The sequence below is a fragment of the Corythoichthys intestinalis genome, chromosome 11 (genome assembly GCF_030265065.1).
Source record: "Corythoichthys intestinalis isolate RoL2023-P3 chromosome 11, ASM3026506v1, whole genome shotgun sequence".
NCBI classification, from domain to species: Eukaryota; Metazoa; Chordata; class Actinopteri; order Syngnathiformes; family Syngnathidae; genus Corythoichthys; species Corythoichthys intestinalis.
The window spans coordinates 40,914,032-40,929,093 of record NC_080405.1 but is presented as its reverse complement, the minus strand read 5'-3'; the positions used below and the strand labels follow the sequence as shown (position 1 = coordinate 40,929,093).

At 38.6% G+C, this 15,062-nt stretch overlaps 2 protein-coding genes across 4 annotated transcripts in view; one reads left to right on the top strand and one right to left on the bottom strand.

The window, feature by feature from the left end:
- Positions 1 to 12,916, top strand: part of rab9b (RAB9B, member RAS oncogene family) — a 27,530-nt gene extending 14,614 nt beyond the window's left edge. The window contains exons 2-3 of the transcript XR_009064819.1: positions 7,299 to 7,560; positions 7,656 to 12,916. The gene's annotated coding sequence lies outside the window, so the exon portion shown is untranslated. The remainder of the gene's footprint in view (positions 1 to 7,298; positions 7,561 to 7,655) is intronic.
- The window catches only part of LOC130924031 (myelin proteolipid protein-like), a 19,817-nt gene extending 4,755 nt beyond the window's left edge, over positions 1 to 15,062 (bottom strand). The window contains exons 1-7 of one of the 3 annotated variants that reach the window (XM_057850330.1): positions 14,741 to 15,061; positions 8,246 to 8,432; positions 7,813 to 7,969; positions 7,349 to 7,517; positions 3,585 to 3,658; positions 252 to 317; positions 12 to 105 (exon numbers count right to left, since the gene is read on the bottom strand). In XM_057850330.1, coding sequence (XP_057706313.1) covers positions 85 to 105; positions 252 to 317; positions 3,585 to 3,658; positions 7,349 to 7,517; positions 7,813 to 7,969; positions 8,246 to 8,432; positions 14,741 to 14,744 — 678 coding nt within the window. In that variant the 5' untranslated portion in view covers positions 14,745 to 15,061 and the 3' untranslated portion in view covers positions 12 to 84. Of the gene's footprint in view, positions 1 to 11; positions 106 to 251; positions 318 to 3,584; positions 3,659 to 7,348; positions 7,518 to 7,812; positions 7,970 to 8,245; positions 8,433 to 14,740 lie in introns of those variants that run through there. The other 2 variants (XM_057850329.1, XM_057850328.1) reach the window with 2 other exon arrangements.

Here is a 15,062-nt window from a genome sequence, read left to right as displayed (position 1 = left end):
CCGTGTAATAGGCTCTGTAATGGGGCATGGGAGTATAATGGGCCCACCATTTGCCCGGCTGGGAAACCAGCAGACATTGCAGTGTTATGACGATGCTTGTGTCAGCTGAGGATGGGGAACAGAGAACGATAGTCCTAAAAGTCATCAGTCATGCAGGCCCTGGATGCCTGGTCGCCTCCGCTTGCAGCGTCACAAGTCACATGAGCCATAAATACCGGCAAAATGACCCCAACGGACAGATAATCACTCACCAGAGCCATAAGAGTGATGCCCGCGCCGACGAAGGCGGCAATGTAGAGGTCGTAGGTCATCCGGTACTGATATGAGAAGATTTGCATTAGTGTCTATATTCATACAGTGTAAAAAAATAACCCTATTAGTCATGCTAACTTATGATTTTATAAGTAGATATACATCTTCACTTCTCTTAACCCTTTTAGGGACAGTGGTCAGTACAGCGGATATATTTTCAGAAGTTGTCATTAGCTTGACACATTCACTCCCAGTTTAAATGGAGTGGACGTTTATTAGCGTGAATGGCACCAAAGAGTTAACCTTTGTGATGTCACAAGATTTATTTAAGAAAAAAAAAAATCCTAGTGCAAAATGCACACAGGCTACATTTATTTGAATTTGTTTATTCTATTTCAGAATTGTTTTTTTTTTTTGTTAAACTTTTTAATTTTACTTTCTTTAGAATTATTCATATATTTTTAATTACCGTATTGGCCCGAATATAAGACGGTGCTTTTTGCATTGGGATAACACTGAAAAAGAGGGGGGTCGTCTTATATTTGCTGTCTAGACATTATACCCATTCACGACGCTAGATGGCGCCAGATATCATTGAAGCGATGTTCTGTCATGACAGATCTCAGCTACTCTCCCCATTCACGACGCTAGATGGCGCCAGATATCATTGAAGCAATCTCAGCTACTCTCAAGTTTAGCCAGTTTGTATTATTTTATTGCAATGTTTTTCCTTATTCAGATTTGTTTCAAGACTACAGTTACAGTTAGACTTCACTTTGATGGTTAATGCAGTTATTGCAATTTTGTTGTTTTATCACAATAGATTGGTTGATTTACATTTCAAAAACCAGAAACCATTCATTTACGAATGTGATTGCACTTTAGTTTACATATTTAAATATTCAGATATTAAGATTTGAATGAGGCAAAATAACAAGCTTTTTCTCACAAATATATTGTTATAATCATTTGTTTCGGATGTACTGTGATTATTTTCTGTATAAAAATTAATTTGGTGTTCAAAAGGTCTTTTTTCAAACTTGAGTCTTGAAAAAGAGGGGGTCGTCTTATAATCAGGGCAGTCTTATATTCAGGCCAATACGGTACTCATGGCTTTAAAAAAAAATAATTTTTTTTTCTTTTGTTTACTTATTGCTATTTGAATAAATTTCCCCCCAAAATGGATCCATTAATTAATACTTTCATTGGATTTAAAATTATACATACCGTAATTTTCGGACTATAAGGCACACCTGACTAGCCGCCACCCACCAAATTTGACACGAAAATTGTATATGTTCATAGATAAGCGACACTGGACTATAAGCCGCAGCTGTCTTCAGTCTATTATGGGATATTTACTCCCAAAAATATTAACTGGTAAAACTGTAATTGACGACGGCATCATAACATTGTCTAAGACCAAATGAACCACCATGGAGCTTTAAACCAGTTGGCTGCCAAGTTTCATTGCTTGAAGAAGCTTCATTTGGCAATCACTGCTCCCTTGGGGGAGACAGTCAACCTCTGCTGCCATATGCTGTCAACACTGTTGTCGTCCAACATGCCTCCTAGCATTCATTGCAATGCTACGGATGTAAATAACAATCAAAGTTCATGTTCTGGGCTAATTATTTATTTCGTCACCTTTCCACTTGTTTCATTAATTGCTTTCTATGGTATTTGGTAAAACTTTATTTGACAGTGGCACAATAAAACTGTCATAAGAACATCATAATTATGACATAATACTGACATGAGCATTAATGAACACTTATGACAGATGTCATTTTGTGTAATCCGAATCCGAAACTTTTGAATGGACGTAAAATGTCCGAGCTGGACATCAATGGAGTTAGTGACATAATTTGCCCGATGATACTAAATGACATTTGACATATTCATTAATACCCATGATAGTATCATGTCATAATTATGATGGTCTTATGGCAGTCTTATGACGCTGCCATCCAAAAAAGTGTTACCTATTTACCCCAAAAAAAAAAAAAAAAAAAAAGCCGCACCCGACTAAAAGCCACAGAATTCAAATTTAGGGAAAAAAGTCGCGGCATATAGTCCAAAAATGACGGTCCATATAAATATATGTATATATTAGGGCTGTCAAACGATGAAAATTTTTTAATCGAGTTAATTACAGCTGAAAAATTAATAATCGTAATTAATCGCAATTCAAACCATCTACAAAATATGCCATATTTTTCTGTAAATTATTGTTGGAATGGAAAGATAAGACACGACGGATATATACATTCAACATGCAGTACATAAGTACTGAATTTGTTTATTATAACTTTAAATCAACAAGATGGCATAAACATTCTCAAAGCGATCCATGGATAGAACGACTTATAGAAGATAGAAAGTAGTTCCTAAAAGATAAATGTTAGTACAAGTTATAGAAATTTTATATTAAACCCCTCTTAAGGTTTTTGTTTTAATAAAATTTTCAATCAAAAAACAAACTAGTAGCTTGCCATTGTTGATGTCAATACACAATGCTCACTCATGGTGCTGAAACCCATAAAATCAGTCGGACCCAAGCGCCAGCAGAGGGCGACAAAACAAAAAAACCACAAGTAACAAGCGGACATTACACTGTGCTGTCATTTTAATCTGAGTGGGGCATGTGCGTTAAATGCGTCAAATATTTTAACGTGATTAATTTAAAAAATTACCGCCCGATAACGCGATAATTTTGACAGCTCTTTTATATATATATTAATATTAATTGCCATTCACAAAACGTACGGGCTAAACTGATGCTACAATTGGATGTCAAATGGGGGCTGCAAAATATTGTCACGTGGGCCGCATTTGGCCCCTGGATGCCATTTTACCAGGTTTGCACGATAATTTGCGTTGATCGTATCCAGAAAATTTAAGCTACTTTAGTTGGTCATTTCGAGGCTGTTCTGTAGACATGTAGTTGTCATTATATATTACTAATTAAATATCCAGGAAATGGGTGTGGTGACTGTCACATTGCGGAGATGTGGACAAAAATTGTTCTTCAATGACACCAAACTTTGCCATTTCAAATTTATACAAAAACAAAATATTTACTCACTTCAAACTCAGGCTGTAGTGACATATTTCAATCAGGAGACAACTTTGCTAGGACTTCCTAAAATGACTTTAGTTCTTTTTTTAATGGGACACGCCACTCATTTTAACCATTTGTTTCCAAATAAATATGTTTGACGATAACGTGCATAAGCTTAAACAATTGCAGCTGCTGACATTGGATGCTAATTTTTATTTATTCAGAGTGTAACATGGCCACTTACAGTGCCACCTCTGGCCCGTCTTACCTCTCTGGTCTTGCAAACGCCGGACAGAGTTATTCCACAAGCTTTTCCCGGTACAGCGTTCCACGGCAGCAGTCCTGTTGATGTCAAGTCGCTCTAATCAATTGGATGCATTCATCGTAAGCACGATTTATGATTTCAAGCGTCCTATTCCTCCACACACTATAAAATATCCAGAAACAACACAGGCTCGGTCCAAAGCTTATTGACAAGGGCATATAATGACAAAAAAAAGCACTGCTTTTGAGCAACTGCTGTAAATTTAGACAGTTATTTTTACTTTCTGTTTATTACGCAGCACCAGCGGAGTTGGCAAAACTGCCTCATTGTAGAAGTGACTCTTCAGAGAGGGAAGCTCTCCCGCTAAGGTTTTTCATCAACACAACTGAATAAAAGCTAGAAAAAGGGGATTTTCTCATGAAGGTTCGAAATGAATCATGCTTTACAGTAGTCGCCCACTATTCACGGGGCGTAGGGAACAGGCTCAAACTCAAATATTTGATGGCCACTTGAAAATGCATTGGAAAAAAAACCCTAAAAATTCTTGAACAAGCGGGGCTAGATCGCCAATAAAACTTTTACACAGGTTGATTCCAAAAAGAACTAAAATTGTCAGAGCACGCACATATACACACTCACCCCCCCCCCCCCCCACACACACACACACATAGAGGTGTGACAATATATCGATTAGGTGATATATCGCGATAACTTGTCGGCCAAAAGATTATCGATATGCTCCTGCCAAGAATCGGTATATCTTTTACACACAGAGCTGTGACAATATATCGATTAGGTGATATATCGCGATACCTTGTAGCCCAAAAGATTATCGATATGCTCTTGCCAAGAATATGTATCGTTTTAAAAAAGTTCCACTGTTTGGGAAAAAAAAAAAAAAAAAAAAGGAACCAACAGGTTGCTACTAAAATCTTCAATTAGAATAATGTAATCGTTAGCTCACCGGCTGCCATTGACGGTGCTCGACATCAAATTCATTTTGACTTGATTGGGCGTCTAGCGCTGTCAGTAGCACTGAAACCAGAGCCTTCACAGCTAGTGCTTCATTTTAGGGCATTTTCAGGTTACATCTTGTTGATTTTGAGTCACTTCCTGCTCAGTAACCAAAATCAACAGGAAGTGACATGTAAATACCCCAAAATGAACAAGAAGCGACCCGTAAATAGCACCAAGATCAACAGAAAGTGACCAAAAATCAACAGGAAATTACCCAGAATGCTCCAGAATTCACTCACTGTTTGGCATTGGCTGCCACTAAAATATTCTAGATTTCCTGACCCACGTATCAATAATTGTTGTCTCGTCATATCGTGAGATTATCGTCAGCTTTGTGTCGCAAATCGTATCGTGAGGTATCCAGAGGTTCCCACCCCTAATATAAATAGGGGGAAAAAATGCAAATAGGTGAATACAGGACAGGCGGGGGGAAGAATTGGATTGTTTTACACTACCGTAATTTTCAGACTATAAAGTGCACCTTACTGTAATCCGCCACCCCACCAAATTTGACACGAAAACGCCATTTGTTCATAGATAAGCCACAGCTGTCCTCATTGTATTATGGGATATTTACACCAAAACAAACAAACAAAAAAAAAAAACACTTTATTTGACAGCGGCATTGTAAGACTGTCTTAAGACCAAATGAACCACGTTCAAGCTTTAAACCAATTGACTGCAAAGTAGAGCTGCAGCTATCAAATGTTTTAGTAATCGAGTAATCGACTGAAAATTCTATCTATTAATAGAGTAATCGGATAAAACTTTTCTTTTTTAGGTAAAAAGCAATTATAAATATACATGAGAAAAAAAGACATTTAATCCAATATTGAACCATTTCCAGTCAACCAGTGTCTTTATTTTCGATGTACATTGTTGAAAACAGCCAACAATTGCATCTCAGATGCGACTAAAAAAAAACAATTCACTGCTTTCACTCAAAAAACGTCTAGATCTTATTTAAAAAAAAAAAAAAAATTCTTACCTAAAAATGTAATTACGCTTGATAACACACATCACTTGAAAGCTATGTGTTTTTTCCCACGTGTTTCAATTGAATTTCCATTTGTGTCAAGCTATTTTCAAGTTCTAGTTAAGTTTTAAGTTGGTCTAAACTGTAAGTACTGATAGGATTTTGAGTTTTTGCAGTGTTCAAAATAAATGTATGATACCTGCTGTATTGGAGCACATTAGGAACCAGTGCTACTTGGTGTTTTATTCAGCAATGACTACTGAGCTAAAACTGACAGCTTGATTATGTTTGAATTTTACACCCTCATCACTCTACAGCACTGTTTTTACAGATTAAATAAAGCCTGTATGTAAGACACGTTAGCCACGCATCTACAGTGGTCATAATCAATAGAAACCTAGCCCTCCGAAGGGCTAACGTTACGTGAGCGAGTGACAGTAACGTTATATTTATTAGCGCTGAGAAGTCTACTGCTTAAAGATGGCGGCTGTTTACTAACGCTGCCCAGACGCGGCCGAGTCTGTCATTTCACATCTAGTTCTAAATGCCTGCGATATCTATGAGACGCATCGGACACTACCTGCTACCACACTAGCATCATGCGGGCGTAGTTTTTAGCGACTGTCGGCTGCAATAAGGTTTTTTTTTTTTTTTTTTTTTTTTTTTTAATTGCTTCTTCCTCTTCGCACGTGATGTCAGCGCGCTGTCCCGCATTAAAAGTAGTCCGGGCAAAACGTGATGCGTAGAGCTGGCAAAATTAAACAATTCCTCGAGGTGAATAAAATAACTCTGATCAGTTTTTAAACTTGTATTCGTTTCAGCTCTACTGCAAAGCATCATTGCTTAAAGAAGCTACATTTAGCCATCACTGCTCCCTTGGGGGAGACGGTTATCCTCTGCTGCTACCTGCCGTCAACGCTGTTGTCGTCCAACATACCTCCTAGCATGCACTGCAGTGCTACAGATGTAAATAAACAAAATTTGTGTTCTGTGCTAATCATTTCTTCAGTTACTCTTCCAGTTTTTTCATTAATTGCCAACTCTGGTATTTGGTAACACTTTATTTGACAGTGGCGCCATAAAACTATCAAAAGACCATCATAATTATGACATGACACTGCCATGAGCATTAATGAATTCTTATGACATGTCATTTTGCATCATCCGGCAAACTATCTCACTCTTGAATAGATGTAAAAAAGCTGAGCTTGATATAAATATAGTTGGGGACACGGTTTGCCGGATGATACTTAATGACATCCGTCATAATCATTCATTAATGCCCATGATAGTGTCATGTCACAATTATGACGGTCTTATGGCAGTCTTATGACGCTGCTGTCAACTAAAGTGTTATCAACTAATCTAAAGAAACCAACAAATAAGCCGCACTGGACGAATAGCTGCAGGATTCAAAATGAGGGAAAAAACTAGCGGCTTGTAGAAAATTACGGTACACAAAGAAGGGGAAAAAAAATAAATCAGATACGTGTCACATATCGGCAACACAAAATGAATCAGAATTATTGACCTGCAGCATTAACAATGTACATAAACAACCCATTACATATAATCACTGAAGCCCCTTGATGGAGGCAGCTGCACTACAATTGCGCGACATTGTGCAACATCAATATTTTTGGGAGGCAAAACTATCAAACTCAATAGCTCATTGACTACTTGTTGGAGTGTTAATTGGCTGCATTTCTCATGGGATTCAATAGAAAACATCAGCTGACAGACAGAAGGAGGTAGATCAACAAATGGACTTTACCATACTGCCGTGCATCCACACACAGCTGGTTGATGCTGGCCGGAGTCTCTGTCAGGACATCGATGGTACGGCAGGTGGCACCCATGTTGTAGAAGAAATAAACGGGCAGAGTGGACAAGGCGAACACCAGCAGCCACAGCAGAGACAGCACGTACGTCATCACTATAAACTGAGAAAGCAGGATGGCCGTCATTTGCCTGGGAGCATTCCAAGTGTGTTTTTATGTGCCTCGTTTAGTGACCACATTAACCTCTTCTCTGATTACCTTCACTTAATATGTCTCATGTCTCCCCACGCCTTTTCCTAGGCAATCACTCACACATGCTTTGTAGCCTCGTCTTCCCCAAAGGGCTTTTAACAGGCCTTTGGATTTTCAGTTCGGGCACCCACCGGGACTGATGTGTATTAAGCCACATCCAATCTCCCCAATCCCCATTACTCGTAACCACTGCGGGCCCTCTCACCGTGGAGCTGAGGCAGCGGCCACACATGGTGCTCCGGAACTCCCCAAAGGTTTGCTTTGCAACACTGGTGGTGTAAAAGCCTTCAGCCAGCAGCATGATGCAGTAGAGGAAGAAAAAAGAGGCCAAACCGTAGATGACGTACTGGAAATACTCAATGCTAAGAGGGAGGAGGAGAGCCGCTGGTAAGATGCAGTATTTCAAAACAAAAACATTAAAACAGGGATGGGCATGATTAAAATGTGTTCCCGGTTACAAATGTATTCCCACAACATGGACATTCAGGAGGACAATAATGAAAATAAATCATTAATTGCGTCTACTTGATAAAATACCTTGTTCATGTATACAACACTGGCACGTAAACACAATGTCAGAACAATGTATAGTTCTCTATTAATCAAATGCCCATCCCTACATTAAATGTACCACATACACGTAAGCAAGAGTATCGTAATCTTCCATGCTCCGGGCAAAGTAAGTCTCAATGAGTCTTTCGGTCTCTGTTAGCGCCTGGTGTCCACATCCACAGAAGAGGGCGATGCCAGAGAAGCATAGCAGCGTGGCAATCAGAGAGCAGTATGGTATCCCGCCCAGGCAACGCATACAGCACTCATAGCAACCTGCAACCAGCGCCAAATTGGGACACATTACTGACCGTTGCAGTACAAGATATTCATGATCATCTAGAAGGTTCCTCTACTGTATATGCAGGGTGTTTCTAGCTAAAAAAAATACATAATTTACAAGATGTGATTGACACAACCAAATGGACATGCTGGACATTTGAATGAATATGCAAGAGGAACAAAATGGTTGTAAGGTTCTACTATAAGTCAGAAGGCAGGCATTTTTTAAAGTGCCTGTGACACGAAAAAGCATGTTTATTTTTATTTCATACTTGGAAGTGTGAAGAAGCGATCGATATATTTATTCAATTTTCTGAATCCCGCGCCACGAAAATGACAGACTTCCGGCTTCGGTCTTGCACTAAGGGAGAGAGCGTTTATTTTTCGCATCACGCCAGCCAAACAGCTGCAGAAAAAACTTGCGGTACGAAGGAGAGGCGGGTTAGCCTTTTTGGGGTTTCAAAAGGTTCCCATTCACTGGTGGATATTGGCCAAAACAAGCCCTACTACTGTGGGACCATGGGAGTTACGAGGAAGTTTTTTCGTTTTTTGTATTACGTCACATACTGGGATCATTTTAATATGTAGGTGGCTTGCATTTTGTGGCAGACATGCTCCTTGTCCCCTTGGCCGACGACCGGCGGCTTGTCGCACCCCCCCCCCCCCGCCGGGAGAGCACTATACTCGGCTTATTGCCCTCTTCACGTGCCCGGTGTTCTGTCAAATTTTCCATCCGATCAGAAATTGCAACTTTGTGTTAAAAATAGCCGCAAATACAGCGATTAGAAAGTAAACACTACACACTTTCTTTAAATAAAGGACTACTTATGTTTGATCATGGATGGGCATGTAAAAAGCTCTTCTCATAGGGTCATGTTAGCTGCATAACAACTGCAACTGCCCTCCTATGAGTCTCTCGCTGTTTACGACTTCGCCGTGTAGTAAAGCATTATTTTGCCATATTCGTTTTAACCATTTGGCAGCTACACGCTCCTCCGACGTCGGCTGGTTTGCCGGCAGTCATTGTCCAGCTGCTTCCCCGCAAACAAGCCTTCTGCCCCCAACATGGGAACGACGAGCTCTAACTTGTTTGCCGCCGGGCGGGTTGCCAATTGGCAAAGACAATCGACAACCCAGTCGTCGTGTGAAATGATCCGGGCTAGTTATGTGTGATTTTCCACTTCGAAGACTTTGAAACATCACTCTGTTCGGGTTAGCGTGTCGGCTAGCTGTCACGCCTCTTGGTTTGTTTACATTCTCCGAAGCCGGGGAAGGGAAAGACATAAGCCCGACTTAGGTGGGATGAAATATCATTCAGGAGGTGCGACAGTAAAGGTGAAGTCGACAGTTTTGACCATTATGGAGTAATTTTGCCATGTCGTCCTGAACAAATGCATTTTTCTTATTTCATATTCCATTTAGCACAAGACTTATTTGTCATGGCCATGCCATTTATTTAGCTATTGAGGAAAAATGCTTGTCTTGGATAAAAAGAATATCCTGTAAAAATGTTGGAGTAGAGAGACTGAAACGACAACATTTTGCGGCTCTCTTTGTCGCGTTTTCCTCATTCTGACTAATTCCCCCTAAATGGGCTGAATATTAAAACCGATGAGCCCATTCTCCCACTGACGTCATCCGCCTATTAGAAGACGCTAGAGCACTGTGATGGTAGGCGTGGCTAACCGGCAGATTAAAAGACCTATTTCTCGTCATCTGCGCTTTGTTAAATTGTTGTATATAGTCGAATCGTCTCAAAATATGATTCTAATTCTCATAATAATGCTATTTAAGACTTTTTTTTTCTCCTGTCGTACGCACTTTAAGACGAGGAGTAAAAGTACATGAATTTGAGTACTAGCTGGCACCAAGCGATACTTGTGTTGAAAATATGACATTTATGACATCAAATATTCTTCAGAAACACGTATATTTCTAAAGTTCCCATTACCACGATTTTAACCCTTTATCGAGCAAGTGACTTTTTCGTAATTTGAAGAAAAAAAAAAAAAAAAACCATAAAGAGTCCACATATGTGAAAGTCACATTTTCAAATGATCGCTGCTAATGATGTCCCGATCCGATATTCAGTATTGGTCACAAGATCGGATCCTATCCTATAGTCGTGTGTATTTTCCGTACCACCGTGCTTTTTAGCTGCTGGACATCAAACCATTACGAAAACATCTCAGCGGAGTGGGACTACCTCTCTTTAGAAACAAATCATAGTAACAATCAATCAATTTCTATAGCCCTTTACAAAAACCCGAAAGGTCCTCAAAGTGCTTTACAACAACGAGAAACATAGTTCATGATAAATAAAAGGCAGGAAAGTACGTTACAATAACATTAAGAAAAAAACGAAAACAAAAACAACGCATTGCGATAAAAGTCACAAAAGTAACAGAATGTTGTCTGTTATTTGTTAACAGGGAATTTCTTGAGGAGGTACCAGCAGGGCTCACTTTAATTAAAAAATATTTGCATTATTATACTGTCCTAAAAATATGGGTGTCGGATCAGTATGGAGAAAACATCTTGAAAAAATTAGGATCATAAGTCCAAAGTTAGCATCAGAACATTCCTAATCACTGCTAGCCTGCTAGTCAAAATGTATTGGATGCCTAGCACCACCATTGGCAGCCAATTGGTGAAATGAGGGCTCTTAAAGGGTTAACATCAAATCGCGTGTTGATCCAAAAGTCTTACTGCAGATTTCATACAGATAGATGTATTTACAATTTGTAAAAATGAATTTACAATTATACAAGCAATATCTAAACTATCCTGTGTTTTATACATTTGCAAATGATTTATATTACAGTTGTCCGACATGACTTTTTAACTGATATCCCGAAGTTGTCCAAGTGCAAAAATCCGACACAGATATATGCGGTCGTGGACTTAACATATGATTTATTTTTCAGTTATTTATCTTCATGTAGTTTTTGCACTATGAATGCAAATTGTCTGCTCACTTAACAAATCCCAAGCACCTTAGTTTGGAGACATCTAGTGGTCAATAACCATGACTGCAGTGCTAAGCTGTGACCAGCCCTTGAACAAGGGCAGAAGGCTTCTACATTCACTTTGAAGGCAACATGCATACTGGCCCAAAACCAATAATGAAAAAAAACAATGTTGATATTATCTGACATCATTTTAAAATGCTTTTAGCGGCCGATATTAGCGGTTACTCGATAGTATCGGACAACTCTACTTTACATGGGATAACTTATATGGCTTGAGAGGAAGCTTGCATTATTTACCAATTTTCACACCATATCGATTGTCTTTTCTTTTATACAAATGAACATCACAATTCCTTCATTTTTGTTGTTTGTCCTGCTTTCTGAGCAATTGTAGTGTGTTGTAACCCACGTGACATGGTTTCAACATTTTTCACATAAACAAAATGAAAATATTTAAACCGAAATAAGTAAATCCAAATATCACATTCATTTATTTTAATTAGGGGTGCCTCTTAAGATCCAGCTGCTCCCATACAAATTTTCCTCCGCTTTCCAAAGCTCCGAATTCCTATAGTCATGTGTTGTCTGAATGGATGCAGTGGTCAAGGCCATGCGTTTGATGTGACCCCAGCTCACGCCCTGACTCCATTCATGAGGCATCATGGCGACTGTGAGAAAAAGGGGGAGGCTGACGAAGAGAGATCCTGCTTTTGTGACTGCAAAGACAACAGTCTTTGTCCCACGACGTGGTGGGGGCACAAGGGCTGTCAATGTCCCCCAAACAAAGGCAAGAGGCACCTCTATGCTTGGGCTTCGTCCGCACACATTCATTGACTTCCTTCAGAGGAGAAAGTGTGATAGTGGCGGCCAGTCATGTGGCGACGAAAGCCAACAATACAACAGTGAATCCATGCCAGTAGAAAACTGCAGGCAAGTATGTACACACAGGATGACAGACTGTGGTTGGTACCATTGCAGGACTGCCAAGCATATAGAGTACATAACAAGGACATGGCTGTTCTTTGCCAAGTGCATATAGTGCATGAACGCTTTATTCGGAGTGCTCTACTTTTCAAAAATTACAGCGTAGAGAGCAGAAACACACTTCAAAATTTTCCATATTAGGCTAGCAGAGAAGCTGGGAGAAAATAACACCCAACCATCCATTAAATGTTTCTGTTACATGGCCACATGCCAATGTGAAATGCTATTGGGTGTGAGCCTGAACAAGTTGCAAAGCAAATCACAGCCAGGCAATGAAAGCGAGTGACAGTGTTCACAGTTATTTCACACTTTTTCCAAGCAAAAACACCCTGCCTGTCCCCCACCTACACCTACACCATTGGGAGGCAGGTGAGAGCATCAAAACACCATTCTGTACAAACACAAACAGAACAGCCTGACAAAATTAAGTTCTACTGCACAAACTAATATGATAACTGCCTATTAACTCATTGGCTGCCATCGAAGACGTGAGATGTCTAATTTATTTTGACTGGGAGAGATTGACAACGAATGATTATATTGAAAACATGTACTCACGGCATAGACGTCCAATCTATTTCAACCAGTTAAAATGGATTGGACATCTATTGCTGTTAATGCTAGCCATAGAGCCATAACGATCTCCTTATTCTTCCTTTTTTCAATTAATTATAATGTTTTAATTAATTTTTTGAAGTTTTTCATTTTTTAATTTCATTTTGTTTTTTTGTAAATTCACATCTTTTTTAAATATACATTTTGCTTTTATTTATAACTACTTATTTAAAAAAAAAAAATGAAATCTTCAATCCACTTTATTCAAAATTTATACTGTATACACTATATATTTTTTATATTGTCCATCGCAAAATGCATACACTACAATTGGATACCAAATAGGGGCTTCAAAATTTTGTCGCGCGTGCCGCAATTTGCCCCTGGGCCGCAGGTTTGAGACCCCCGTCCGATATGACTGTAAGCCAGATTTTAACCGAAATAGTAAATTTAAATATCTCATTCATGTATTTCAAAAATGTTCCAAATGGCTTTTTATTTTTAAATTGCGTTATTACTATTTAAATATTTTTAACAAAAATGAATCCTTCGATTAATTTTATTTTAATATTGTTGTTTTATTTATTTATTTAAACTGCCCATTAGAAAATACGTTTGGGCAACACTAATATTGGATGTCAAATGAGGGGTGCAAAATATTGTCCTCGGGGCCGCAGGTTTGAGACCGCTGTCTGATATGACTAAGCCAGATTTTAACTGAAAGAGTAAACTTAAATATGTCATTCACGTATTTTAAAAATGTTACAAACGGCTTTTTTAAATTGCGTTTATTTATTACTATTTATTTATTTTCCAAAAATGGATCCTTCAATTAATTTTATTTTAATATTATTGTTTTATGTTTAAAAAAAAATTTTTTTTTTAAACTGCCCATTGCAAAATACGTATGGGCAACACTAATATATTAATTGATGTCAAATGAGGGCTGTCCTGGGGCCACAATTGGCCCCTGGGCCACAGGTTTGAGACAGACTGTCCTATTTAAATGTAATAAAAACATTTAAGGGAAAAAAAAAAACAACATAATTCGTTCATGAGAGGGTTAATATTTTGACCAGAAACAGTAAATTTAAATATCTCATTCATGTATTTTAAAATGTTGCAAATGGCTTTTTAAAATTTGCGTTTATTACTTTTTAAATATTTTTTTAATAATATTGTTTTCTTTTATCTTTTTTTTTTTTTTTTTTTTTTTTTTAACTACCCAGTGAAAAATACGTATACTAAAATACTAATATAATAATTGGATGTCAAATGAGAGCTGCAAAATACTCTCCAGGGGGCCAGAATTGGCCCCTGGGCCACAGGTTTGAGACCTCATGTCCTATTGAAATGTAATAAAAACATTCAAAGAAAACATTCGTGCAAGAAAGGGTTAACATTTTGAACAGAAACTATATGGTAAGATTTATTATTTATCTAGTACTTTTGAAAAAGATTACAGCTCTTGTCTTGCGCAAATCTTCCTAAATAAGTGAACAATCAACACGCACCTTGTGGCAAGTAACAATTATCCACGTGACCGACAAGGTGGTAGCCATCAGCACTAATTCCAAACATGTTAAATATGTATTTTGAATCTATATTTTTTAAAGAATAAATTAAAATAACCTTTTTCAAAATGGCAAGTTCTTCAAAGTGAATTTTAGCTATTACAGAACCAAAAAAGCCGATGAAAATCGCAACATACACTGAAAGCAAGTTACAAAGGTGCCATTTTTACAAAGTGAAGTGATTAACAAGTAGAGGGAACGGAGGTTGACGTCTCACCCATGTCTGCGTGGATGCGTTGAGGACGTGATGACTTGTGTCCTACTCTGCAGCTGCTCTTGTGATGATATGCGCCAACTCGGCCCCCGTGTTATCAATCCAGCTCACCCAAACAATGGACAGAGCCATCGGCGATTGCTAGAACAATTTTAAAGCTACAATGTCGCCTTTCAATCATCAGCTCCAGGGGCGGGGGAGATAATGAAGAGGGAGGCCAAGTTTGTCACAGACTTCGTTGTTATTTTTCGCGAAGAGCACTAGTTGTTAATACAACATTATCTTGCACTCGTTCAGAATTCAGGATCACAGTCGTTTGTCGTCG